Genomic DNA, 27987 nt, shown 5'->3' on the forward strand with positions numbered 1-27987 from the left:
TTATTATTTTTTTAAATAACACCAGCCTGGTCCGGTACGGTGCGTCCTGCAGCAACACAGGAAAGGTCTATAATTAAGCTGTCAATGGGCAATCTCTAGGGAAATGCTTATACCAGGATCTGAATATTTGCATCCTGATACATGGCTTTGTTTCAGTTTATATTTCGACCTAAATTATTGCTAATCTGTGACTCGTATATTACGGAAATAAATCTGCACAACGGAGGTCCATTTGTTTGAGTTACAAACAGCATCATTTTTTCATAAATCATATGCCATTTTGCAACACAGTTATCAGAGGGACCTTATTTATTGAAACGATAATTAAATACTAATCTAGTTTACTTTGGATGTTCATATGAGCTCAGTGATGAGGTTTTGGATTTTTGTAATTAAAACACACAATCTGATGTTTCTATCTTTGTGGGGTCCACACACTCAAATTGCTTCTTCTGTCTTCCGGGTTACCCACAAACGTTTTTATATATCTTTTTAGGGTCTCTTAAATAATGTAGTTCCATCTTTGAGGATACCCATACACGTATCGGTTTTGATATCTTAGACTTAGAGTCATATTTTAGTGGTCACACACATTATTGTTTTTAGGACGTGCACACGATCCTAGATTGTTTTTCGTTGGGCACACATGCACAAATTGGTTTAATATGATAGGATTTTACTCAAATACACTCACTGTTGATGATGATTTATACTGAAACACACACACATGCACAAACTGGCTTTTAAAGTTCCTTCAGTCTGAAATCATTTTAATCTAAATATACATTTGATTATTTATTAATTTATCTATTATCAAGCAATTCTTATCAACGCATTAAAAATAATCTTATAATGCAATGTGATGATATATTAGACATTAGAATTTGCCCATTGTACTAAGTATACTGCACACTTGAAAGCAGGGGCTTGAAATTGAGTATTGTTCTATTGCTTTTTCTTGTGTAAATAATACATAGCCTAATACATTTTTCAGCATTTCTTAAAATGTAATATAAAACACCATCAAATACTTGATGCATTCAGTCTCAACACAAAACAAAGGCAGCTTTGAGTCTCACTTCGACTTTATTCAAAATAACTTGATTTTCTTGTTCAATCAGGCATGAAATAACCAATACTGTAATGATAAAAGGAACTGTTCACTGAAACAGATGTACTCAAAGCTAAATCTGACACATTCAGGGTGACAGAGATGTTCAGTGATTTAACAGGAAGTCCTGTTATTGATCAGAGGGTGAAGGGCGTTTCGGCAGCAGCACTGCACCTCTGAGGTTGTTTTGTGAATTTTCCATACAGAATAGTTTTCTTTGTAAGAATTTCTCACTAGCAGCTAGTTCATTTAGTGGTTTTGGTCCTGAAGACAGAGAGGCCTTAGAGCTGGTAGAGTTGAATTTGGTCCCATAGCCAGAAGCCTGAATGCATCATATTGATAACTGGTATCAGAAATATTCTTCTGCCATCTAATGTAGTGGAATGTTTATTCGACACCTTGTTAGGCTTAATACACAGCCTTTTTTTGTTAACTTCTTGCCAACAAGTGGACAACAAACAGCAGATCTCACCCTTTAAATGCAGGATGTTCAGAGGAATGTACAGCACCTGTTCATTATGGTATTTACACATAACCCCGTATAGATTCAAAAGGGTAAATCCAGTGATTCCTTGGCTTGTAAACTGCACTTTTAAACTTGACGATAAGTAAGGCCTTAAAAGTGTCGCGTCGACAGTAAGTGGTCATAAAATACATAATATTGGATACTTCACATTCTAAATTACCTCAAAGATGCCAGAGTGATGCATCTGCAATCACAATGATATGTACACTGTTTTGAAGTTCATTTTTCACTGTTATAGAGCCCTTGTTTCCTCCTTCAAAAGTGGTCAGATTGTGCAATGAACTATTCAAAAGTAGACTGTACAAAGGCTGTAGTAAAAACTTGGGGGAACAACAACCTCAGTAAGCAAGAATGGATGTAAGGATTATCTGTATAGAGAGGCCTGGGAGTGACAACGGAACAAAACAGTATATAGTCTGCAGAGTCTGCATCAACACTGTCAGGTTGATTAAGCCTGTGGGAAAACATATTTAAATGTAGTAATTACCATTTTAGTTATTCCTTAGAATGTTATTCATCTGGCCTTAAGTCTACAGTATACTTAGTAAATACACAGTTCAACTTTTTTATGTCGCAAGCCAAAAACTGTGTTCCTGAATATCCCCTGAACTCGATCAAATTTAAAATGAGATGAAAACCAGTCATCTCAAATTTAATACAACAGTGCATTTAGGTATTTCAACAGCCTGCGGGCAAACCACAGTACAATGAGGATATGCTTTAGACATGAGACTCTTGAGCACTTGAAGGTTCAGGTCAGTCAAGTTTAGAGTGCTCATCTGTCTGAAAATAGGAGCCTAGTGTTTGGTCACTCCCAGGCTGTGTAGTATTAAGTACATGACTTGAATGTGTAATGATGTAGTGTCCTTACTGATGCAGCCAATCATGAATTCATTATTCTGCAGCAGGTTTTCCTGACATGACCATTTGAAGCAGATGCTGCAGTGTGCTGAGTTAAACAAAAAAAAAAAAACTCTTCTATAAATACTCATGGAAAAATTCTTATTAGCAACACATGACCTCAATAGTCATTTCGAATATCATTCAACTTTGAACAAAAAAAGTGTCTACGTTTTGTTTTGTAAGACTGTCGGTTTTTATCTTCCTGAATCTTTTAATCACTCAGGGTATTCTTGTAGGAAAAGTACCTGCATGATGCATTATGTAACTGGTACCTTTAGCTAAATCTGTACTGCAGCATCACAGACTGTCAAAACACAAGAACATAAAAACATAAAACAGCATATATAAGCAATACAAAACAACTTCCAGCATTAGGCTGATACTGGATAAAAAGAAATATTTACAAACAAAGCATAATGGGGTTTTTTTTTTGTTCAACATTTTAAGGGTACATGCATGCATGATTCTCAAGTCAAAATATCTAAAAGCGTGATAGCACAACTTAGAAACTGACATGGAATGTATGTCCAGTGGGTTGCTAAGGTAAGGTCAAGTCTCTTCATATTAAATTACCTATAAAAATATATATATAAATAAAAAGGTGAGGGTATTGTGTTGCGAAAGCTGCAGCAGCGGTCAACGTTAAGCTGCACCGACATTAGAGAGAGGAAGAGGGTAACAAAGGGAGATAGAGATGAGCAAACAGAGATGGCAGTCGAGCACCCCCTGAATAGGAGGAAAAGCTGCTGTTCCAGGTCTGTAATGTTGCTCAGATTTCAGAACTATGTGCTGGTGTGTGTGTGTGTGTGTGTGTGTGTGTGTTCTAGAACACGACAAGGCAGTGTGTAAGGTCTCAGGCATTCTCAGACTTAGATCGTGGTGCACATTCGAGAACTCCTGTGAAACAGTCTTCTAGAGTCTCACACTTTTTTGCTCTGAAACACTGACAATACTGTGTTCTAGAACTAAGAACAAGCTGGGTTTTTCATGACAAAAGACAGCAGGTTCAAAACCCTCCAGGAGTTTTAGGCCAAAAAACTGTCAGACGCATGTTCTTGAACACACTAGATTGTATAGGAAGAGGTACAACCGAAGCAGATCACTTTTCGGGATCCTAAGAGAGGAAGTCGTTCTCCAGTTCAAAGACAGAGGGCCTTGCTGGGGAACTCTGAATGCGGCACAGAGGCACGGTGCAGTCTCGTTTCTGGCCCTCTGTGTCCATGTCCAGCAGGGAGCAGCCCATCCCCACATCTGAGGTCAGTACCATGTTTAGGTTTTGTGCTGTCTTTCCACCGGAGTAGTGGCCCAGCGAGTAACTCTTGTTGCGTCCTCTCAGCAGGGCCCAGGTGTGGGGTTTGGCCCGGAATGACACCGGCCGGGGTCTGGAGAAGGCCTCCCCACTGGAGGGCTTCTCTGATGCTACATCCTTCTCTTTCTCCTGCTTCTTCTGTGTGGCTGGAGGAGGCAGAGCAGGAGGGCCATTTGCTAGAAACAAAACAGGGGAGTAACGTTAATATTTTTTTCAGACACATGGTTAATTTCCTCAACCTGTTTTGTTTAACTCACTATTGTGGTTTGTTGTGTATTTCTTCCTGCGTAGTCGTGTTCCTATATTGTGGTTGCTCTGCTCCTGTGGCTTGCTTTGGGTTTGCACTGATGTCTGTGTGTTTGCTGCAGTCCGGCTGGTCTGGCTCTCTGTGGATGCTGCTGGGTCAGGTCTTGCTGGCTCTGTGTGATGATTGACAGCCACGAGGTCAACCTTGGCAGGATGACACTCTGACACTTCAGCCTCAGACTGTAAGAGACACTTGGTGGAGTTGCATTCTATGATGGCTGACATGGAGATGAGATTGACGGGAGGGGTGGAGGTGTGGTTTGACAAGGCTGCTTCTTCTTTGCGGGGGCGACCACTAGGTGGCGAGGTGCTGCGGCGGAACCGGGTTGCACGCTGAAACAGGCCCTCCTTCTTCTTCTTCTCCTTTTCCTCACGCTGAGGCTCGCAGTCTTCCCCAGAGTTTTTTAGAGCTTCCCTAATGTCGTAACCGAGCACGACAGAAGCCAGCAGCGAGCCGCAGCCGTACAGCACAGAGTCAGTCTTGCGGCGAGCTGATGTCCGCTTAAGGCTGTTGGTGGGGGTGAGCTGTGGGGTGGTGGAGGTGGACGAGGTGGATGTGGTAGTGTAGGGGTCGTCTGCAGTCTCTGGTTGACCACCTTGACCCGCTACCCCGACCCCTGCATCTCCCTGCACACTGGGGCTCTGAGGCTGCTGCTCATCCCTGCACAGAGGTAGATCGATGTACACCTGGTTGGGGAACTTGAGCTGCTTTGGCTTGGAGCTGCTGTCAGGACATTCCTGGGAGAAGGGTTCATCTTTACCGGCTGGAAATACATCAATGGGATCAGATATTATAAACACATGACTGATGGATAAACACTCTGCTGTTTGATCAACCTGAACGTAAATGAATAACATGTACCATTTAGTCTTACAGAAAATGTAAATCGGACCAGTACTGACAAGAAAAACAACAACAATTAAGAAGCAAAATTTCCACAACAAATAAATATCAAACAATAACAAAGGATTATACTCATTTTAAAGATACATCACAACGGTTTCGTAGCTCACCTTGTTCAGCAAACAGTGCAGCGAGAGGGACAGACTTCTGAGACTTGACCAGGCTGGTGGACCAGGGGTTACTGCCGTCTGACAGAGGACGCACTCTGAAAGACATCAAGTAAAATTTCAGAAAGGTACCCTATGTGGGGCGCAGTAGCCTTTGGTAAGGAAAATAAATAAATGCAATAAATAAGAAATTAAATACATTTTCACCAGTTTAATTAAATATAGTTTTTTGGTAGGACATTTTTATTTTTTCTACAGTGGCAGTAAACAAACATGAACATTTCAAATGGAAAAAACCCCATAGACACCGGCTAGTTTAAAACTTGACTTTTGCCAACCGACCCAAACATCCTCCTCACAGGGTTGTTGCGATTGGCCAGTTACGTACGAGCTTCCCTTGAGTCGTTGTTTGATGCAGAACTGATACATTTTTTCAAAGACTAAATACCATCGAGGTCGCTCACAGATGCAGATCAGACACACATTTATTAAAAGGAACATTTAAATGTAAAATTGCTAGTGACATACAATGATCAAAATGTGTTATTTTAACCAAAATGTTCACAAAATTACATCACATACTGTAGCTTTAAGTCATAGTTCAGTGTAGTTATGTTGCTTAGAAACAGCCAGGAACCAAGTGGTGGCCAGTGTGTGTGTGTGTGTGTGTGTGTGTGTGTGTGTGTGTGTGTGTGTGTGTGTTTCAGTGTTAATGTGTGTGCATGTATTATTGTGTGTGTTCAATGTACCTCTCAGCAGCAGCAGGCCTTTCTTTACTCTGTACTGAGCTGGGGCCCCAGGTCCTTCCTTTCTTCTTGATTCCCTTTTTCACATCATCAAACTCCTCCGGCCTGAAGAGGGTGCTGCGGCCCCATGTACGATTGCTCTCATCTTGAGTTACTGTCAACACAGAGACCACAGGTATAACAAACAGACTACAGCAGCTTCAGCAAGCAGTTGTTGTGAAACTGACCTTGACCCGTTACTTATATAATAATATATAATAATAAGCCATTGTAAATCCTGGGAGTTTATATCGTAAATGTGAATAACCACAAAACTCATCGAGGTTCTCTCTCAAAAGTTAACTTACAGTGGATAGATTTAAGCCTTTGATATTTCTAGAAAAGCTTGTTTCATGATGTTTCAGGGTGACATTTAACTTTTATTTACAAGAAAATAACAATTTCTATACATTTATAATCAAAAAGCCAAATAGCAGAAACCAAAACCAGAAAGGATGGTGTTATAAAAGTATTTTAGAGGAGTTTGTTAGTTATTGTGAAGTTGTTAAAGTTGCTAGGGAAGGCAGGACCCATCAAAGACATCCTGGCAATAGACTTGGGTCAAAATATGGTTCAAATGTGTGACTAAACATCATTACCAGCATTATTTAAAGTGTCAGATATCCAATCATAGTCACATTATTAGCACTCAAAAACACATATGGACTGCAAACTGACCCAAGCCTGCGGACCAAATCTTCAAATTGTTACTTCCTCATTTGTGGAACCCGCCAAAACATTTTACCAGCAATAGCCAAAGCCTTGTTATAATCCACACATCAGGAGACCCTCACCAAAACAGAAAAAAAAAAAAAAACCCCTGATGGTAAGCCGTCCGACATCTAACCCTTTCACTTGTTACAGTTAGCCGAACACTACATGCAGCGATCGGCTGTTACGCTGCATGTGGGTAGCCGAACGCTTGCCTGTTCTCTTGAGCCCACAGTAGCCTGTGAGCTCACTGGTCAGATCAACATCCTGTTGGTAAACATGCAAAATGTCCCTCTGCACATGAGATGTCACTAAGGAAGGAAACATACATGTTACCCCCATCCAACATGAGCATTATGACACAGATATTTTAAGCATTAAATCCTAGACGTTGTTTTACACTCCTTTAACTATCTGTCATCTGAAGTACCCTTATTACTTGGCCTCTGCTATTACATAATCATTTTGTCGTATTCATGATAGTTGTGGAAAGTCTACATGCATATACATATATTCACTGGCATTCTAGATACTGGCTGTATTTTAAAGTATAACTTTGATTTAAGGCTATAAAAATAATAATCATGACCTTAAATGTGATTGAAATATGCATTGAAATGAATCATTGAGCCATGTGATATGTGTAAGAGTCTGATTGTTTATTACAAACAAACATGTGTCCATGTCTCCAGGTATACTTTATGCACTGCAAAACATTTCCCACCGTTACGTGAAGCACTTTTTTTTCTCAGCATGGAATCAATCCACATTGAAAAAGTTGACATGTTATGCCTTGAGAATATCTATACTTACATGTTTCTGACAGAACAATAAAGATCATCTATATTACTTGTAACTAAAGCATCTTTTTACATTAGAAATAGTTAGGACATGTAGTTTTATATCTATATATAAAAACTACATTTCTTTACTTAGAAGCTACATAATGTACCATTTGCTAGTACAATTCATGTAATCAGTGAAGTTCTGCATATTTCGTTAACAGTTCATATTTAAAGCAACTGTGAATTGTTTTGGCCATTTTTAAAGAATTTTCAAATCCTGAGAAATAAGCAACAATGTGGCCCCTCTGCCTGAATATCTGGATCTTACATAAATGCTCCGGAGGAATTTGTTCCAGTTTTTGTAGGGGCGTCGGTGCGTTACTAACAACATTATCAAACTGTTTAAACAACTGGCTGACTGCTTCTGGCTCCGGAGCTTTTTGTTCACACAAGCTTTTGTCAGTGTGAATGACACTGTCCCCGTGAAATTCTCAGAGAGTTGATGAGAGGCCTATTTAACTTAATCGAGACCAAAACATACACCTAATTTCTGACACAGACACGGAGGAGACTATCAGACTCACATGGAGGAAAATTTAATTTTGAAAAACACTGAACTTACGCTGAATGGCTCTTAACCTCGGGATGGGAGTAGGACTGCTGGGAGGAGAGGAACTGGTGCTATGAAGACTTCGCCTCTTGTCCATGGAAGGCGATGCCTGCACGGTGATTTTATGCTGGAAGTCTGCAAATGAGACACACACACACACAACAAATGAGCAGGGGCACTTCTAAGAGTAGAACTAAAACTGTTTTGATACAGCTTATAGTCAGAGCTGGCTCAGGCATGGACAAGACCCTAGTTATGCTGCTATAGGCTTAGACTGTCTTTTCCTCTATCTGTATGTGTTCCGGTTGTATTCATGCAAGAAGCTAACTTTGAGTCTTTACGTCTCATTCATGTTACTAACAATATATCTCTCTGGGAGTTCTTGAGCTCTCTTGTCTTGTAGGTTCTTTTGGATAGTTGATGTTGATGGCCTGTTGCCATGGACATGTCTGACTCCAACTGCTACTACTAAAAAACATAACTTTTTTTCCCCAACAGTTATAAAGCTAATGTTAATCTTAGAGCTGCTTGACTCCACTTAATTGATACCATCTGTCCTCCCACTACCATCATTATAGTTGTTATTGCTAATATCAGACCTGCTGACTTTAACTGTAATAATTATGATAAGTCTCTTCCTCTGTTGTCTCTCTCCTACTCTTTCTTTCTTTATCCCCCTTACATCACACTCTCAAAGCTCAACATGGTCCCAGCAGAAAGTGATCATCATGAGTCCAGTTCTGCTCGAGGTTTCTGCCTGTTAAAAGCAAGTTTTCCGTACCACTTCTATACTTGTTTAAATGTTTTGTTCATGGTTAATACATGTTGTGTGTCTCTGTTAATAATATGATTGCAGAGTGTCTGAGATAATAGTGTCATGAATTGGCACCATACCAATAAAAATTGGTTGATTGATTAGGATCAATACAATCCAAGAGCAAGAGAGATAATGCAACATCATTCATCCTTTGTGTTATGGTCACAGTGTAATGCAAATGTTGCTTAGAATGAAGTTAGAATGGTTCAGTGTTAAAGTTTGCCAACTTTGTCCATGGACAACACTAGTCATCTACTTACTTAGTATACAGATTAAGTTCAGCTGCACTTCTAGAGATTTTGTTGTTGACACAATTTTCTGATAATCTGATTGTGAAATAATACACACTGGTTTTCCAGGGAAGTTTTCTTGAAAAGAGTCTTTCACAAGGGAAGGGACTTATTGAATCAGAGCAGCATTTGTTGATGTAGGGCACCACTAGTCCTCCCTTTAGTGAACATCAAACATCTCTAATATCTCTCTTAACCTTGGACAGAGTAGCATTCAACTTTTTAACAGTCAAGGCATGTAGACACTCACCTGAGGGCAGGCTGATGCGGTTTCCATCCTTCAGTTTAAGTCGGGAACGTTTGAATTTGCCCTTCCTCTTCTTCACATTGGGCTTGTCTTTGTTAAGTTGGAAAATTAGGATGTTCAGCTCCCTCTCCAGCACATTGATCTCCCGTTCTGCCAGTTGCTGCTCCCGGCGCTTCAGCAGCTCCTCCTGAGACTTCTGCTGGAGGGCGGCCCGGGTCAGCTCCTCCTCTCTGGAACGTAGCTCCTGGAAGAACCAGGAATAGAGATACGTAAGGGGACTGGCAGACAAGTGTGCAAGTAAACCAGAGATTAGGACAGTGGAGGTCTAGGTTGTGGAATTATACAGAGGTGAAGTTCCCAAACATCTGTAGCCCAATTATTTATTTCTAGATTGCTTCATAAGGCTGCATTAGCAGTTTATAGCATCAGACTCGCATCTCTCCAACCCTAACTGCCAATGGTTGAGTTTCACTGAGGGTTGTACAGGCACACAGTTTGAAAAGGGAAACACTTTGAACTAAAACAAAGATCAATAAGATAATATGAGCATTTATTAAGATCAAAAAGTCCTTTATGGAATCAGAGAGTATTTCTTTTACTCTGAATTATAATTAAGCTCTGACTTCATGCTTCTGTTTTCATTACCATCAATTTTCACATGTACCCCTCCTCTAGCTTCTAATATACATCAGGTAAAATCACTTTATAAAGCCTCTTTTAGTGAACCCAACCTGTATTGATCATTAGTTTAGACACTTAAGTAGGAAATGCATTGCAGAAAGTCAAACACTGTATAATTCTCAGACAACAGGAGAACAGCTCTATCAGACAGATGTCTGTAAGTGAGGAAGGAGTGTTTTCCTTGTATTAGAGAACTTTGTCTGGAATAACCTGCTTTCAGGAGCTTACTGCCCACTGTCTTGGCCTGTGTTACACAGAGTAAGCCATGGGAGCAGACAGGTCTGTGCTCAATCTATTTTCTGTCTAATTGCTCTCAGTTGAGTAATAATAATCCTTACTGGATGACTTCAATAAAGCAGCTTTACAGTCAAACCCCTACCACCCACCTAGACACAGATTACTGAGGGATGTTTACAGGGAAAAAACTGCTGATGTAGCAGCTCATTCAGCAATTAATCTTGTGAAATTTGCGATGGGAAAAAATGTTAGTTAATGCTTTCAGCTCTTTTTTCCCGCTGCTCTGGATGTATGAAATCTTCAGATTCGGATTCTGCTCTAAAGTCTTTTGTTGTAGTAAATACACGTGCAGATTATATTAGAGTGTCTAAATGATTAAACTGGATTATTGGAAGTTACACAACAAAAGAACACATGTAATAAACACAATTTTCATCAAATCAATATGAACTAGAAGGTAGAAAACATAAAGATGTAATAAAAATAAATGACATCTACTCTATAAATAATAAAACAATGCATGTTCAGTATCCTCGTCATTCAGTTCATTACAACTTGACTCAGCTCTAAGTGCTAATCCTGCTGTTTTCCCCAACACTAATTAACCCACCTCTTTAAGCCAGCAATGGGAGACTTCTTCAGGAAGCAGATTAAGGTCTTAACAAGGGGAAGTATGCTTAAGCATCTCGGTATTAACGACTGGTTTTGTTAAATGCGCGATTAGCTCGTCCACTGAAAGTAACCAATTACACTTTTCAGCTCATAAAAGCTGCCCCGAGTGAGTCAGTATGGCCAGACTACATCTTAATAATGGATTACTTTAAAGTGTATAATTAATGAAAAGAGCAACCAACAGAACACGTGGGATAACAAGCCTGTTAAATGTACTGTACTTAGGTTTCCAAATTCCCACGCTGTGTGAGACAGAGTAGAGGGAGGAGGAAATAAAGCTTACACTTCACACATCTAGACACTTGTCTGCTTTCATACTGTTTGTGTGGACGTCTGTGTCTTTTTTACATTTTTATCAGTGACCTACCTTCTCTTTGGTCCTGAGCTCATCAAACATCTCCTGGATCTCCACACGCCAGTCGTCCTGCATGCTGTGGAATGAGTCCTGGGGCATCGTGGCCATCACCGCCTCCTCAATGGCAGACAGCTGCTCCATGATGCAGGAGAAGGAGGGGCGCACATGGGGGTCCTGGTCCCAACACTCTGGACACACAAACACACATTGTTGATCAAATTAACTTTTATTTATGTATTAAGTCCCAAATCATCACAAACATTTAACCCAAAAAAAAAAAGCAGGTCTAAAACCTACTCTCTGTCATGTTATTGAAACACAGATTAGTTTTAGTGTTATAGTGTTTGTTAATGGGCCGGGCCAGGCTTTAAACTACAGTCACCAGTGTTTACACTGTATGTATGGTTTCATCTGAGGTTTGCTTCCCAGTTACCACAGATTCCAAGCCAGTCTGTCGACAAAAGAGCCAGTAAGTAAACTTAATGGAGACTCTTTATCAAACTTACTAAAACACATATTTTGTCTAATCAGAAAAAAATAGCCTTCCATGTTCATCTATGTTCAGGCCTATTAGTGCCTGCATGGTCATTTAGTGGACAATCTTTTCTTTAAAATCCCTTTTATTCTTTACTGAGGGGATGTTTTTGATGTTTTTTTTTAACTAAAAGAAGGCAAAAAATATTCCAATAATTATGTACAAGCGAAAAAAAACAAAAGAAGAAAAACTAGCACAGTCTAAACACATTGAGGATGTAAGATAACTGAGCATTTACAGAATCAACAGGTTTTTAGTTTTGCACTGTATTTCTGGTTTTTCAGTTTCCTCTGTTGTTGTTTCCATGGCTGCAAAAAGTACAGAAAAAAACCCTACCATTGGAATATCTTATTTAAATGATAATAATGTTTCAATTTGAAAAAAATGCAAAGAATTGTACAAAATACTCGATCTTTTAATTGTTCATTTTATAAGAATTTGGTCAGTGTGTTCTTATCAGTCAAAAAATGATGCCATAAAAATGATGGATCCTGAAGTGAGATTAAAAAGGAAAACATTGTTGTGTTTATTTACCTTCCATGAGCTTGGCGAACGGTTCTGGGCAGGTGGAGGGGATTGGTAGAGTTAATTTATTTACAGCGACACCGTACGCCACAGCCAGGCCGTCTATCCCCCGGTACGGAACCTCCCCGGTTAACAGCTCCCATAGCAAGACACCGTAACTGGTGAAGGAAATTTAGGGTAGGAATATTACACAAAGGAATGAGTTATGATGTCAGAAATGAGTACGAATAGATATTTTATCCATGTTCCTGTTATCTATCTTACCCCCAGACGTCACTGCCTTTGGAGAACAGAGATGACTTGATGACCTCAGGGGCCATCCAGGAGTAAGTGCCTGCGGCGGACATTTTTGTGGTTCTGTGCCACTCCCTGGCCAAGCCGAAATCTGTGATCTTCAAGGTCTTCCTCCCGATGTCGTCATTCTCAATCTTTTCAAGTAATAAAACTGAAAAGAAAGCGGACAGGAAAGTGATACATTAGAGGGAGGCCTTGGAGACTGGAAGGTAAATAGAGACACATTTCAGAGAAATGTCTGAAATCAGTGATGAGTGATGGAGAGAAAAGGAAAAGTGGAAAGACTGGAAAGGGATAAAAGGGACGCATGTGAGAGTTGTGGAGGAGGGAGGGGAAAGACAAGGGATAGAGATACAAAAGGGTGGGAGAGGGAGAAGAAGGCAGCTGGGGAGGTGAGGAGATGAAAGTGATATTCAACAGGGCCTACAGTGGTATGCAGCTCATTTATTACTGTAGAAACAGAAGGCTGACAGCGTCACAAAGCACCTGTCCTTAGGTCCTAAAAACTGTCCTACACATTAAACACGGCAAGACCCCTCCAAAGCGGCCTGAAACACAACACCTGCCCACAGAAATGTGGCACAGGGAAGCTACAACCCATCGATCCTATACACCAAACATCTGCTATTAAAATAAAATTACCATACTTTACATTATTTATTTCACATACATTGTTCTGAAAGAGAGCAGAGCAGTCATCACATGATCACTACATTTCACTCAATTTGAAGATAAAGGCTTTGATTAGGGATGTTCACAGCAACTGAAATTTAAACTCTGACTAGTGGGCGATCTAGTTGGCTAATTGCACACATCCCTTGATTGAATACATTTATCCGTTGTTGTTTTTCCAGTGCTGTAACAGGATTAATTTTGCTTTCAGGTCCGAGTGGATCTAATGTTGCAACCGTTCAGGGACAGGAGTATACATGTTCAAATAAAACAGTTTTAATACAAAACTACCCAAAGCCACAATATGGTCCTTATTCGGCCAATTTAAATATTTCAAATATTCTGTTTAATCCTGGCGTGTTTGGATATAAAGAAAAGTTGATCATTTTCAACACCAATTTTAATTTAACACTACAGCATTAAGTTTGCTACAGCCATAATTCAAAACAAGACAAAACACAATGACTCAAGAAATAAAGAGGAGGCTAAATCATCTTTTAAGAAAATATAATAGTTCAAAAAGAAGTTTTAATGCACTTCATGTAGTTTTCTCCCTATGATCTCTCATTAAAAAAAATTAACTAGAGACCTGGTTTGATTGAATTTATTAACTGATGGGATCATGGGAGTTTTAATCTTCCCTACTTTGCAACCAGCAGAACAGAAACAAATCTATCTGATGAGTAGAGCAAGAATAAATGTATCATCTTGTTGTTTTATTCTCGATAGGATAGCTCATGTTCACTCACACGGTGTAGCATTACTAATTTGTGAGAAGGTGAGATTACAGAACCGGCTTGATCAACAACTGAGGTGGCAGCCCTGGTTTGAGATTTAATAGCACTTTCCTAGTCTTCCGATTACTCAAAGCGCTTCCTACACCACAGATCACATCTACCCATTCACACACAGCGAGCTTCTCATGCAAGCAGAAGCAGTTAAAAAAAGGTTTTCTAAAGGGTCGGTGTGTACAGAGCTGGGATTGAAATAAAGTGTTTGACATAAGGTTTAACATGTTCCATAAAATCAATATGTCATTGAGTGTAGGCCTATCACTTCTGAGTTTCATATTTGATTTGTTTTCTGACTCACCATCAAACAAAAAGTCTGCTCATTTGAGGTTTGACAATTAAAAGATCACAAACAACGCCTTCCTTATCAAACAGCAATATTTAATTTTCATCAGTCATATTATTTGCCCTTTTTTAATTTCATTATGAGAATGACAGTCAGACAGAGTGGGAGTCTGTCAGTCAGAAAACACATTTTATATTCATTATTATGTTCATAATGTTCTGATCATTAATGATCGTTGAGTTTGAAAAATATTATGCGTTCTGTTTTGCACTTAATAGTTTTCAGTGTTGCTGAGACATCATAAAGTGTCTGTTATAAAATACAGAGTTCACCATCAGATTATCGTTAAAAACAAACAATATTAAAGCTTTTTGCCAGTAGACTTGTCGTATGTTTTTTAGCAGACTGCAGGTTGTCCTCCATGTGCAGGTGTTATTAGGTAACATAGAGGAGACTAAACACTATTACTGTGTGTATTTTCATTAGAAATAATACAGTGCACGTGTGTGTAGACGCAAACAGCTGTAAAAGCCGCCTGAGCTGAGATCAGCTGATGTCATCACAAACTGACGTTGCTTCTTGTCGTGACGCCTTGATGGAAAGGACGTCTCGTATCTCATATTTCCTCATTCCCTCTCCTTTCACTTTGTTTCCTCACATCTCTCCATGCATCTCATGTGGACTAAGATGTCAGTGAGGGATGCAAGTGAAGGAGACGTGGATGCAAGTTAAGAGACCTGAGAAGTACCCTCTGATGGTAGAGGATGTTAAGGTCGGAGCAATTCAGGGTTAAGTGTCTTGCCCAACGACACACTGACGTATGGCTGCAGGAGCTGGGGACCAAACCCGCAATTTTCCAGTTGAGAGACGGCTGACTCTACCACTGATCCACAGCCGACTTCACTCTCCCCAAAAACCACTCTCTGTTTACTAACCAACCTCCAGATAATTGTGTTTCCTCTTCGACATGAAGCAGCCTTTTCAATGTAACTGGGTATCAACAGCAAAGACCGACCTTTTCATCCTTTGCTCCTCTTGGCTTCATCTTCAACATTCATTTTTGCCCCTACCAAAATCTCACAATACAAATGGTCAAATGTTGTTTACATAGCGTGGATATCAATTTGAACATGTCCCATATGTCACAATATTGAATCAACAGAATATCCGATCTTGCAAAGAAACTAACACTTGAGTGTAAAATCCCTCATTTCAACTCCTGTATCAATGTACAATCGAGATAGTTCACTGCTTCTTCAAGGCTATTTGTTTGCAGCTTTCAACAAAGGCTTCATCATGTGAATGTGCAAGTATTACTTGAATGGACTTGCTGCACTGTGTGTGTGTGTGTGTGTGTGTGTGTGTGTGTGTATCACTCTCTGACCTTGGACTTGACTCTCCCACAGCATTACTAAACTAAAACCTGCCAAAACATGTTTGTCTTTAATAATCCTCTGAGACCGAGTTGGCATGGTTTACCTTCAGAAGGTAACCGATCTTCAGTCACAGTTAACAACACATTAAGCTATAAAAACAGGGATATCTGTGTCTCTGTCATAGGAGTTTCTAAACAGAAGGGGAACTAAAGAGGGTCACAAAACTTTTGAAGTATTGGCATTGCATTCGTTTACAAACAGATGTTGACCTCTTCTTTTGTAGCTGAAACATACAGCAGCTGATCAGATGTTTTATAAAGCTCTATGAGCTGTCATCCGAGTTAAACATAAGAACCGACAATTTTAACAATTATTTTTAAACACACTGAAGACAGTTAAAAAAACAGAGCTTAAAATACTTTTGTGGGTATCAACATGTATTTTCAATGAGCCTGAAGTGGCACTTGAACCTCTAGGTCTCCACTAATAACTGGGGTATTGGTGCCATTACTTGCCCAGGGCACTGAGGGGATCCTCTACCTGGGCTGCAACAAAAGGAATTCCATTACAAACAGGTTTCACTAGACCGATGATATACTCCAACTTCCTGTTGTCAAGTCCTCTTTCAGTGATTCCATAGATTCCTCCCAGCAGGCTCTGTAGGTTCATAATGACTTATGATGGGTTAGTTACACAACCAAGAAGAACTGTGGTTCTGGGATAAACCCGTCTGCGTTGATTGGCCTATAGAATATCATGCCAAATATTTCCTTTGTGGCTCCATGAGACTTTAGTGTCAGCCCTCTAGAAATATCCAATAAAAGGCTGAGCTCCTGTCTACATGACTCCATGCTGACGTTATGCCACAAAAACACTTTTTCAACCACAGTCAGCCAAGCTTGTTTGGCTATTTGAGCCTTTTAGCAGTCAAGCTCAATACACAAATACACTACTTATGGTCTTCTGGTAACCTGGGATTATTTATTAAGTGTTACACATTATCATTAATTGCTAGTTCTCTGCACGTGTACAAAACAGTCCACACAACTCTGTATAATTCTAAAATCTCCTGAACATTAACAGTTCAATAAAAACACTTATTTTCTTGAACTTTTAATAATAGTTGTCTCTGTTTTTACTTGAAACAAACGTGACTAAAGCATTGTGCAATGATTAGGATAAGACAAGCAATGATTATTAATTATAATATCATCGAGTGAGTTACCATCTATATCTATGTCCAAATTTTCTGAACTTCAATTTCAACAACAAAGATTTCAACACCAACATATATTTGAACTTTTTATGTCGAAACAGCAGAATTTGAACAGTTTAAAAATAAAATAAATTTGAACTATGTCAACCAATCCTTAACATTCACTTCTAATAGCTTAAATTCAAGAGTTATTAAATACTGACACGTGTATACCCTGATGAAACAACAGTGTACTTCATAATGTTCTCGTCTGCCTCATTGTTAAAAGGTAAAATGGGATCTTTTAATCTATTATGGGTTAATTATGACCTTAATCAAACATTTCATAGGTATAAAAAAAACGTTCAGGCCAAGTAAAGCAGGTCATCCACTCATCCACATTTCCCTGCTCTACTCTTTCAGCCAAGTGTTGAATGAGTTGAATGGGTTGTAGTTTCAAGCACTTTGGGTGTTTGGAAGAATTGAAAAGGAGCTAAACAATGGAAGTGAATATATTTATAACGCATACCTTCAATACTTAATTGTACTAGTTGTGCTTAACTTATTATGAAATAATACTTTACATATTTAAAGATAAAAAAGGGAACTAAGATTCGAATGTGAAACATTAGGGAGGTGGTAAAGGTAAAGCTCAGTAATGACTCGTCATGTTCCTCTGCACTGATGAATGGCTCACCTCCAGCCAACAAGTGTTAGCAGCCCCTCTATGGAGTCCCCCTCCCATGACCTCTTCACCCTCTTCTAAATTCTGAGGGTTTTTAAGAAAGGTTTATCTTTGTGCTTTAATACAAGAAGCTCCATATGAGCATACATTTCCCAGTGTTTCATACTATAAACCTGACTTATAGTACAGCTGTTAGGAAACAAGAACATTTAGTTTCACTGATGTGAAAAATTAAATTAATATTTAATTAACTCTAGTTAATGAAAAAGAGACTTTTTCTCGTGTTTGGAAAACATATCTTTAACAAGGGGAGGAGTGGGTGAAGGTAATCTCAATAATACTTGCATTTTATGATTTCAAAATCTGTCTCAGAAAGGCCATGTATAATTGCTATATTGAAAAGTAGCCCAGGGTAAATAAAATGAGAAAATGACATCCTTGAGTCAGCTGTAATACAAGTCATTTCTTGGGCAAAGCAACCTAAAAATCAACCTCTTTTTTTCCAACACCTGAACTTCTAAACCCAAATGGCAACTGTGTGTAGACTCCAACAACTTTACATTTCAGTTTATTTTTTTATTTTTTTTAAGCTGCATGAGCTGGTGATGTGAGAAACCTGTTTTTGTGACAATTTGTAGTGGATAAGAAACTCTTATTTCAAATTTATTTTGGTCTGGTCTACAATCAGTGTGTCCAATAGTGAATAAGTCACCAACATTACAAATATCAATCACTGTATTAAAAGCATGAAGTGTCCAATAAGGTCAGAAAAAAAAATCAACCTTAAGTTGTTTTCTGTGTTTGTGCTGCTTTTGGTTTTTCTCAGTCCATATATTAAGTCTCACTCCTTTGAAAAGAAAATGTTTTGAAGACGACAACAGTGCAACGCAATTGGAGATGGTCGTGCCTCCAAGGCAAACCCCACCCTCAGTCCATCCCCCATTTAATTCCCATTTCCAAACAGTGGAACTTCAGGCAGACCCATCTTTCATGGTGCAACGGTGGGAAGATCAGAAGCAGAGCAGCTGCCTTCAAAGCAGGTCCCACGCTTCTTCCCATTGCTTTCTCCCCCTCAAGGTATAAAGAAAAAATGCACTCCACTGGATAACAGGACCATCTCTTCTCCCTTCAACAAACTCAACTTAATATTACACAACATGTTTAATGCTTTACACTAATTTAGAGACACTACTTTTACTTTTGGCTACACCCTAGAGACTTCAGAAACAAGTGTTAGCGTTCTGTGTTATAAAACAGTAGTTGCAAGTTGAGGCTCCGTATGAGGTCTATGGAGATTTAGTGGCTAATACATTACTTCATCGATTGGTGCATAAACTGGCCTTGTATACCTGCTGATACATCATCCAGCATTTCAGCCTATCCCAGAGGCATTTCTGATACTGGTATCGTTATAACTATTCCCCATGTATACCTAAAGTATAACATGCATGTGATACCCATATAACATTTGCACAGTCAATAAGAGCAAAAGGAAGTAGCTGTACTGAATCAATATTGAGATACTGAACAAGTGCCAAACAAACAACAATTTAGTTGTTAGATCCTGACCGGTCAGTCGATAATATCGGCCTATATTAGTTTATCAAGTGACTATCTGCATTGGCTCATTTCATCTCATTCATCGGTTTATTGGTTTCATTGTAATACACTAGCAGAGTGTGCTATATGGATTAGAGTGCAGTTTCTTTCCAGGTGAGTGACCATCTTGTCTTCATTATATATCTGTTCCACAAGTGTACAACTGCATACAACTTCTATCAATTAAGATTGAAGATAGATCTAGGAAAGATATCAGCCGATATATCGGTATCGGATTAAATTTATCGCTAAAACAGGTATCGGCCCCAAAATGCTATATTGCTCTATTAGCTATCCCCTTTGTGTTCTTTGTGTCTCGTAGCAACAGTGCTGTTTAACTACACTAACGTTAAATACAAAATCAAAAATTGATCTAAGGCAGTGAATTTTAAGGTCTATCACAAGGCTTCTTTTTTTTTACTTGCATAAACAAGCATTGATAAAGCATGGTCAAAGTAAAGTGCTGCCTGCTAACTTGACGTGGCAGTATTTTCTTAACTGAACCAACAGACTAAGCATGAGAGCAAGTGAGCTTCCTGTAGTAAGCAGAAACAAGGCTGCTAAACATTCCCCGACTAGTCCGTCTCTCCCCGCTGAAATGAGAGTGCCCCCAGGCATTCTGGTTGATGGGAAAAGGATCAGGGCTAATGGCTGGCTAAATCCATCTATCATGGTCACGTCTCTCCGGGCCACTTGCTCTTTGTCTGTCCTCTTCCTCTCCTAGTTTGTGTCCGTTTAAGCCTGAATTAACCCCTAACCGGGCTAATTTAAACATTACCAATGTTTAAAGGTGTTCAGCAAGTACTTTTTGCTGTATTAGCATCGATCAATGTGCTAGGGAGCTATGGAGGGGATTGGTTGATTTGGAAAGCAGCTCTTCTCAGCTGTGGGCCCTTTTCCTTTTCACCCTGCCCTGCAACAATAGGTGCAGTCAGGGAGAGGTCATAAAAAACACAGTGAAAGCATCTCCACTCCTCCTCTCTCCCCTCTGCCCATTCTCTTGTCAGAGAAAAGACAGGCAGTAACTGTCTGTGTGTCAAAAGGGGTAATTGTGGGAAGCCTGAGAAAAGTTGCCCTGCAACACCTAGTCAAGCTTTGGTAACTTTTCCTCTTAGATTGTACTTTTTCCAAAAGTAGAGCAAGACAACAGAAAAATCTGAGGAAAAAGCTTGCTTTCTCAATAGGACCTGAAGAACTTAGAATTTGATCTCTTTCAAAACATTTTTTCCACAGAGGTTCACATGGAAACCCAAAAGTACAAGAAAACGGTCCTTTTAGTATTTTCATATGCAATGGAGCAGTAGCAGGGTTACAGGCAAAATGCATAGAGGCTTTCACTGATGATAAACTAACAGTCAGTGATGGTCTACTTGTTTACTGCGGGCATCAGGACAGAAAAGGTGCAATTGTTACATCCCTAATTTCTTTTAATTGCATGTTTTTTTTTGTAACAGGAGAAAGGTTAAGGCATACATTCACAAGTAAATACACTTGTGCACAATCACATCATTCATACAGGTATACATCTATTGCATTATATTCATATGGCTTAGGCCTTTGTTTTCGGATGAATAGACATTTCCCATTGCATCATTTTTTTTGCTAACGGAATAATGTAATCTTGATATTCCTCCCAATTTTGTGAGACATTTTCATCTGTCAGTCATAATCAGACTGTCACTGGTTGAGGGGAATATGACTCATCAAAACAAACCACAAATTTCAACCTAACTTATTATAGAACTAGGTGTTTAATGTATAGAGATGGAAATGACAGGCGCACAAGCCCTTGGCCTTTCTCTTGCTGCTGTGTGTTCTAGATCAAACCAGGGTTCTTCAGTTTTGTGAAGGTTAGCCCTCTTAACTCTGAATTCAACACTTGCACTCTCCATTTATTTTCTTCATCTGTAATTATCCCAGTGTGTAGAGTGCTGACATAGAAGAAAACCCTTTCTGTGCTGCTATGACTTATGCAAAGTCTGCACAGATCGGCAGAATGAGGGCTATGTGGAGATAGATAGAGAGAAAGAGAGAGAGAGAGAGAGACGGGGGGGGGGGGAGCACAGAGACAGAACGATGAAGTCAAACAATAGCTTAAGATTGATGGGAGAATGCTGTTGCACACGCTCCAAACGGAACTCAATCGGTTTCAGCACACAGTTCAAGCACACATTCCTGGCATACTATCGCCTGCTACATGATGTGAAACTCTGAAGTCAAAGTGGGTTATGAGTGCTGGCTCAGGGCCAGGTTTCAGTGTGATTTCTTGCTCTTATTTACTGATGAATGAATGCAACCACTCCTAGCTGGAAGGGAGAATGTTTTTGAAACAGATACAGGAAAGGGTTAATGATGTTTTTAGTTTAGCAACACAGGGATACAGCCGAGAAAGACCTGTCTACATTCTATCCAGACAAAGATTATGATGGTTGTAGTGTATGCCTTATTGCTGATAAGCGTGTATGTAAAGAAATGTCTCACAGTTACAGCCTCCTTCTCTTTCCTGTGTTATGTTGTTTTGAGTTGATTGCATGGCCGCATGTTCAAATAGTTTGGCTTTGATACTGCACTAATGTTTCGCTGATGTCTGTTTCTCTGCATGTTGTTCAGAATGAACAGAATGAATTTATTTGCCGTCTTTCTTATTTGTTACTTTGAACAATACATTATTTGGATTTACAGGTGTAGCTTAGCCAGCTTACTAACACTGGCATATCTACAGAAATGATTAGTCTACATTTTCCTCTCGAATACATGAATAAATAACTAAATTATATAAATTGATACAAACGCATAAGAAGGCCAAAATAGTTCATCCATCTTACCTAATACATCAAGTATTTTCTGCACAGTGTGAGACAATTCAGAGGATCAAGGGCCAGTATTTCAAATTGTCAACATATTTGGAAACTTTGACCACGTAAGAAGCAGTGAATTAAGAGTTAGTCAGATTCCCTACAATAAGAGGATGTACAGAGCATTTTAAAAAAGCAACAGAAAGTTAAAACAACATTTTAACTTCCCTCTCTGAGTTCGGTTTCCGAGAAAAATTGGCTTCTTCATGAATATGTTGAATTCCTGTTTGTCACATTAAGTGAAACAATGAAAACATGGAACCAACAACACAACTGTACTAGCAAACAGAATAACTTTGATGACAGATCTAAATAAAACATGCTATAGCCACATGCACAATTTCTCATCTTTATAGTATAATTTTTGGCGTTTTCAAGGTGTTTTGATTAATATTTAAAGTATAAGTGACTCCAACATTCCTGTTTGAAAATTGTGTGGGCTTAATAGTAGACAAGAAAAATAATAAAAGTAGTAAGAGAGTAAGAGGGAGCAGAAGGGAAAAAGGGAGGGAAGGTAAGTAAGGAGCAAAATAACGAAGTAAGAAGGGAAACCCCCTCAGTTTGTGGCAATAAAAGAGTACCGCTGCTCTCTGGGAGATTAAATATGAACCGAACAAAACAAAACGAGGGCTTTGAGACCCTCCGAGTCCTAGCCATTCTTCTGGTCACAGTAGCCTAGCAACCGCTGCTTGACCAGTCCATTGTGCAAACGTATGTTAAGCTTTTATCCCTCATTAGCAACATTCCTCCCTGCAGGCTGGGATTTTACAGATTAGGTTGAAAAACACAAAAGAGATTGGACAAATCTTGCTGACTTCCAACATATTACTTTACAGGCTAATCATTGATCAAATAGCTGTATGTTTGTCTGTGTGGAGCATGTGTACACTGCAAGTTGATAAATGACAGGCAGAGTAGTAAGAGGAGATGGAGAAGTTAGGTTCTATTTACTGTATTTACCTGTCTATGACCTGGTTTCACTTAAGCGGGAAAAATACTGAAGTGTCAAAAAGGGAAATGGAGAAGATGTACAGACACAACAACAGACAATTTGCTCATTAAATAGTGAAAGATTGCCATTTAACAACCATTGCAATGTATCTTTTTCATGTTCACCCCCCCGTGCATCCTTTTAGACTGACAGATGTACAATACACCAAAACAAACAGACAACAGACTAAAACTAGCAGATGCAACATTTTCTCTAAGCAGCATTATGCTGCTTTTTTATACAGGAAAATCAACCCAACACACCACAGGGGGCCATTTTTGTGTTTGTGTGTAGGAGAGTCCTTTGTGAACTCACTGCCCTGGCTCAAAGCAAACACATACACAGCTTACTTTAGTCTCTCTTTTTTCAGATAAGACTGTATTGACTACAGCTGTTTAGACTTCTCACCGTTGTGAGCAAATGTTGCGAATGCCAAAAACTAGAGTCTCTTTTTGTGAAGTGGAAATGAAGAATAAAATCCCCCAAAAAAGCAAATGAATATTCTTTAGGGAAAACTCTGAGTTCCATAGTATTACAAGGTCTACAATTAGCACAATGTGATTCATCTCTTCTTAGGCTTTAAGTACTGACTCTTTAGTTAAAACTAAGCTCTCTGTAGGTCAGTGTATTCCTATCAGAACTAAATGTTCGAAGTTCAACAAAAGTAAATATAAGTTCTATAAAGCACTTTTTATGTAAATATTCCTGTTTTAGGTACAAGTGTTCTCTGCAGTCCGGTTTATTTGTCTATTACATTGTTTACTTGGCCATGCAGTGAGTTTAAATGTTCAACGATGGACAAACTAACCATAAAGGATATGTGGTTTAAACATAGCAACATGCAGGTGTAAATATGGAGACAGAAAAGAAACACAACGTGGAAAACAGCTCACTGAATGATTTAAGTACAAGATGTTTTACTGCTCTTCTTTAAGCCTCCCCATCTTTGTGTTTTCTGGGGGTTGGGGAATAAGTGGCTGACTTTTAACCAGTGTACCTTAAGAATATTTTTGTATAGTTGTTGTTTAGTAAATAAAAAGAGACAATGCCCAGCTGTATTCTAACTTTTTAACTTTTAAACTATGCTATCCAGCAGGCACTTGGCCAACAATAAGGCATAAATGCAGGAAACACTACGTTAAAAGACACACTGCTCCAGTTCACAGTGAAGTGGCAGGACAAACACACAGACTAGTGTTTGCAGCTCTGTGCCTGTTCGGGGGAGGATTGTTTGTGTATGTTCACCAAACATCCGATTAGCTCAAACTGTCTAAACAATAGTTAAATCCTTTCTCTCCATCTGCCTAATAATTAACACAAATCTCCACTCTTAAACTGGACTAATCTTAGGGTTGGGCTCCACAACACTGCCCCATCACTTGGCATAAGGAGAATCACGTGTTCAAAAACACATTGTTTTAAAGTTTGGTTTAAAATGATGGGTAACATTTTTGTTAACGCTTTAATACCCTAAATGCTTAACTGCATTTGTTGCACGTTATAATTATAACAGGGAATATGCAACGTGTGACTTGAACGCATGAATCTTTTGGTTCTCAGTCTGCACAGGAAGGCCCTTCAAATGTGTAACTACAGAGATTCAGTTAATCTGGTAATTAAAGAGGGTCTGGTCTGCCCCCATTTCACAGCTGGAGATTTACAGACATCAGCATGCCAGCACTGCTCCCCACATGGCCTCAGGTCAACAAGACTCTGTGGTCACAAAGGGAGAAACAGTGTTTGGAGTCATATTACACACATTAACACACCTGAGATGAAGTGGGTAGCCTGTGTCAGTGTGGGTATCTGACTCAGACTCTTTTTCTGTTTTGGAGTCCTCCTGTCCATTCATTATTCAGTCTAGGGAAACTAAAGTTTGCTGGCCTGTTGTCAAATTAAAGTCCACGTAAGAACTCTCTGGTCTAATGCTGCTCTGAAACAAGTTCTCACTACACGATGACCCCCGCTAAATCACCTTAAAAGTCAGAATTCAGATATATTTAAAGTTTATTTTTCAAAACATGTTTCCTTCCAGAAATTGTGAAACTACACAGACATATCTGGCAGAATAAGCTATAAGATATGTAAATAATGCTCAAAGAAAATCTACTCAGTAAATTGTTTTCTTTATTATTTTGATAGTTTTTTACCCTGTGACCTCTGGTATTAGCTCTTGTTGGTTGAGCACATGGCCTGCCAGTGTGGACGGTGTGTGTTTGGCTAGTGTTTGGTAAATCACTGACTTTATTTGAACAACATTTCAGCTTGGCATAGAGAGGGGGTGGGAAGGTGTGTGTGTCTGTGTGTGTTTTAAAGGATGATGGGGGGGGGGGGGAATCCAGGGGAAGGAGGCAGCCCAGCTGAGCAAACTCTGACTTTAATTTCACATCCTCTTGATGGTATCCCCCACCACTTAATACAGAAAGACTCCTTGAAATACATCCTAAAGAAAGGGCAGTGCAGCCCATGAGATATTTGGAATAGTGAGTTTTAAGCAAACAGAAGTTAGGACTACAACACAGGTATGTTTACCTAATAACTGATAACCATGAGGTAAACATGATTTAATAACCCCTGGTCATTTATAGGCACTTAAAAAAATCTGTGTGGTTCTAGACTTGAGAAACTTCCAAATGTAATGGAGAGGTTTTCTGAGGTAGAGTAGTATTAAACTTTATATAACTGTTGAAGAAGACTGCGACCAAAACGTAACTTTACATAAAGTTGTCCTCCACGTGCAACAGGTGGGTTGCACAGGGTCTTCTCCTAAAATTGGATCTCTCTCTCTTTCACGTACACGCACAAAACATGCATATTAAACTGTGCTTACTGTTGCTGGATTTCAGGTCACGATGTATTATGGGTACCACGGCCTCCTCGTGGAGGTAGTGCATCCCGCGTGCGATCTGCACGGCCCAGTTGACCAGAATGTGTGGAGGGATGCGCCTTCCGGTCAGCGCCCGGTTCAGTGTCCCACCTCGCGCATACTCCATGACCAGACACAGGTTGGGCTCCTCCAGACACACTCCCTCCAGTTTGATGATGTTGGGGTGCTGCAGCATGGAGAAGAGTTTCGCCTCTTGTTTAACACTGCCAGCGGTGGCTGTGATGTCCTCGTCCGGGTCTTGTCGAGCCGCTTTCACGGCGACCTCCTGATCATTCCATGTGCCCCGGTAAACTTTACCAAATCCACCCACACCTATGATCTCCTCCAGGACAAGTTCACTGAAGGGGATCTTGACGGGCGAGCTCGGGACCCGTTCTGGTACACCCACCGTCCCACTCGCGGCAGGCAGGCGGTAAATAGCGGGCTGGTAGGTGACATAGTTGGAGGGGAAAATTCCGACCCGGCGGTTGATTTTTCCCGTCCACCATCCCTCGTCCCCGGATATCGCTGCGTCCTTAGACAGGACCTCCACCACGTCCCCTCTTCTGAGACTGAGCTCGTCCTCGCCGCTGGCCTCATAGTCATACGCGGCTGTCCACAGGGACCGAGTCGGGCACAGCGGGGCCGAGTGAGCCCACGCCCGAACTGTGGGGGACTCTGTCCCGGCATGCTCCTGAGTCCCGCCGCCGCCGCCGCCGCCGCCCGGCCGCCCTTCACCGTTTGGGAAAGCGGCCTGCGAGACATCCATTTCTCGGTGGCCGTAGCGGCACCATAGGCTGCAGAGCTTTTAGAAACAAAATTAAAAAAAACTTTAAAAAAGTGAAAGGCAACTTCTTAAACTTCTCATGGTGTCACATCTAGGAGACTCAGTGATGAGGATAAACACGTCAAATCGTGTCCAAAGTCCTTTTTTTTGGGGGGGGGGGGGAGAAGAGAATGAGCGTCTGCAGCCCTGAATCCACGTCGCCACTCCAGTGAAAGTGTGTGAGGGTCAATAACGAGCCAGCGAGGTTAGTTTCTCCGGTTAGCCCAAATAATTAAATGTGACTGAAGCCACTGCTCTATGGGCCAAATGTTAGCAGCGATACACAAGATGATAATAAACCACCACCGTCTTAAACCTCAAATAAACCCTGAAAGCAGATAATAACATACTATCTGTCACTGTTAAATGCTAACATGGAAAAAAGCTAAAGTTAGCTTTCCACGAGCTAAGTTACCAAGTTATCACAGGTGGCGCAAGAGGTGCACCTGCACCGTCAAGCTCTGTGGAAACACGAGAGAGGCTCAGGTGTTCTTTCTCTCTTTTGAAAGCTGCCGGTGAATCGCACCCAGTCACGGAAAGCCCGAAAGGTGAAGTCTGCCAGCTCGTTTGTGGACTTTTTTTTAAAAGGAGATTTCCACAGCACCGTCTAGCGAGCTAGCTTAGCATAGGTCAGCCCGTTGACTAGTAAGGTAGTTGTGGAAAAAGTTGCTCAGTTTTTTTTAAAAGATAATTCCCAAAGTTTGTTTCTCCTTCGGGATGTGAAGAACAGTCGACAGTTAAAGCACGAGAAAACACGTCAAATATCCGGGGTTTCAACTTCAATGCGAGTATAAAAAGAAAAAAAAAGCATTAAAAAAATCCGTCAACTTTAATCAAAACAACCCCCCCCATCGCGGTTTCTCGCCTGACGAAGTCTGTCCCAGCAGTGGCTGTGCCGACGACGATCCGTGGGACGCTGCTGCTGCTCTCGCTGGCTCTCGCTGGGGCTCGCTGTGGTGGACTCTGATTGGTTATTCAGTGACATGTGACCGTCGCAGCAGTAAGGGGGGGGGGGGGGGAGGGAGGGGCTAGCAGAGGAATTTGTGAGAAGAGCGCGCCTTCAGGGAAATTATGGGAATAGTGGACCATATAGGATGACACAAACACACACACACACACACACACACACACACAC

General features: G+C 40.2%; 1 protein-coding gene across 1 annotated transcript; it reads right to left on the reverse strand.

Moving 5' to 3' along the window:
• Window positions 1–1067: 1067 nt before the first annotated feature.
• On the reverse strand, window positions 1068–27766 carry map3k21 (mitogen-activated protein kinase kinase kinase 21). The gene is made up of 10 exons (XM_020643076.3): window positions 25991–27766; window positions 12681–12861; window positions 12426–12574; window positions 11369–11544; window positions 9415–9655; window positions 8070–8192; window positions 5916–6066; window positions 5170–5264; window positions 4107–4919; window positions 1068–4025 (listed from the first exon to the last, which is right to left on the reverse strand). The coding sequence occupies exons 1-10, from the start codon at window positions 26793–26795 to the stop codon at window positions 3655–3657; spliced, it is 3105 nt and encodes a 1034-aa protein (XP_020498732.2). The 5' UTR covers window positions 26796–27766; the 3' UTR covers window positions 1068–3654.
• Between the last annotated feature and the right edge of the window lie 221 nt (window positions 27767–27987).

Source organism: Labrus bergylta, chromosome 10, assembly GCF_963930695.1.
Source record: "Labrus bergylta chromosome 10, fLabBer1.1, whole genome shotgun sequence".
NCBI lineage: Eukaryota > Metazoa > Chordata > Actinopteri > Labriformes > Labridae > Labrus > Labrus bergylta.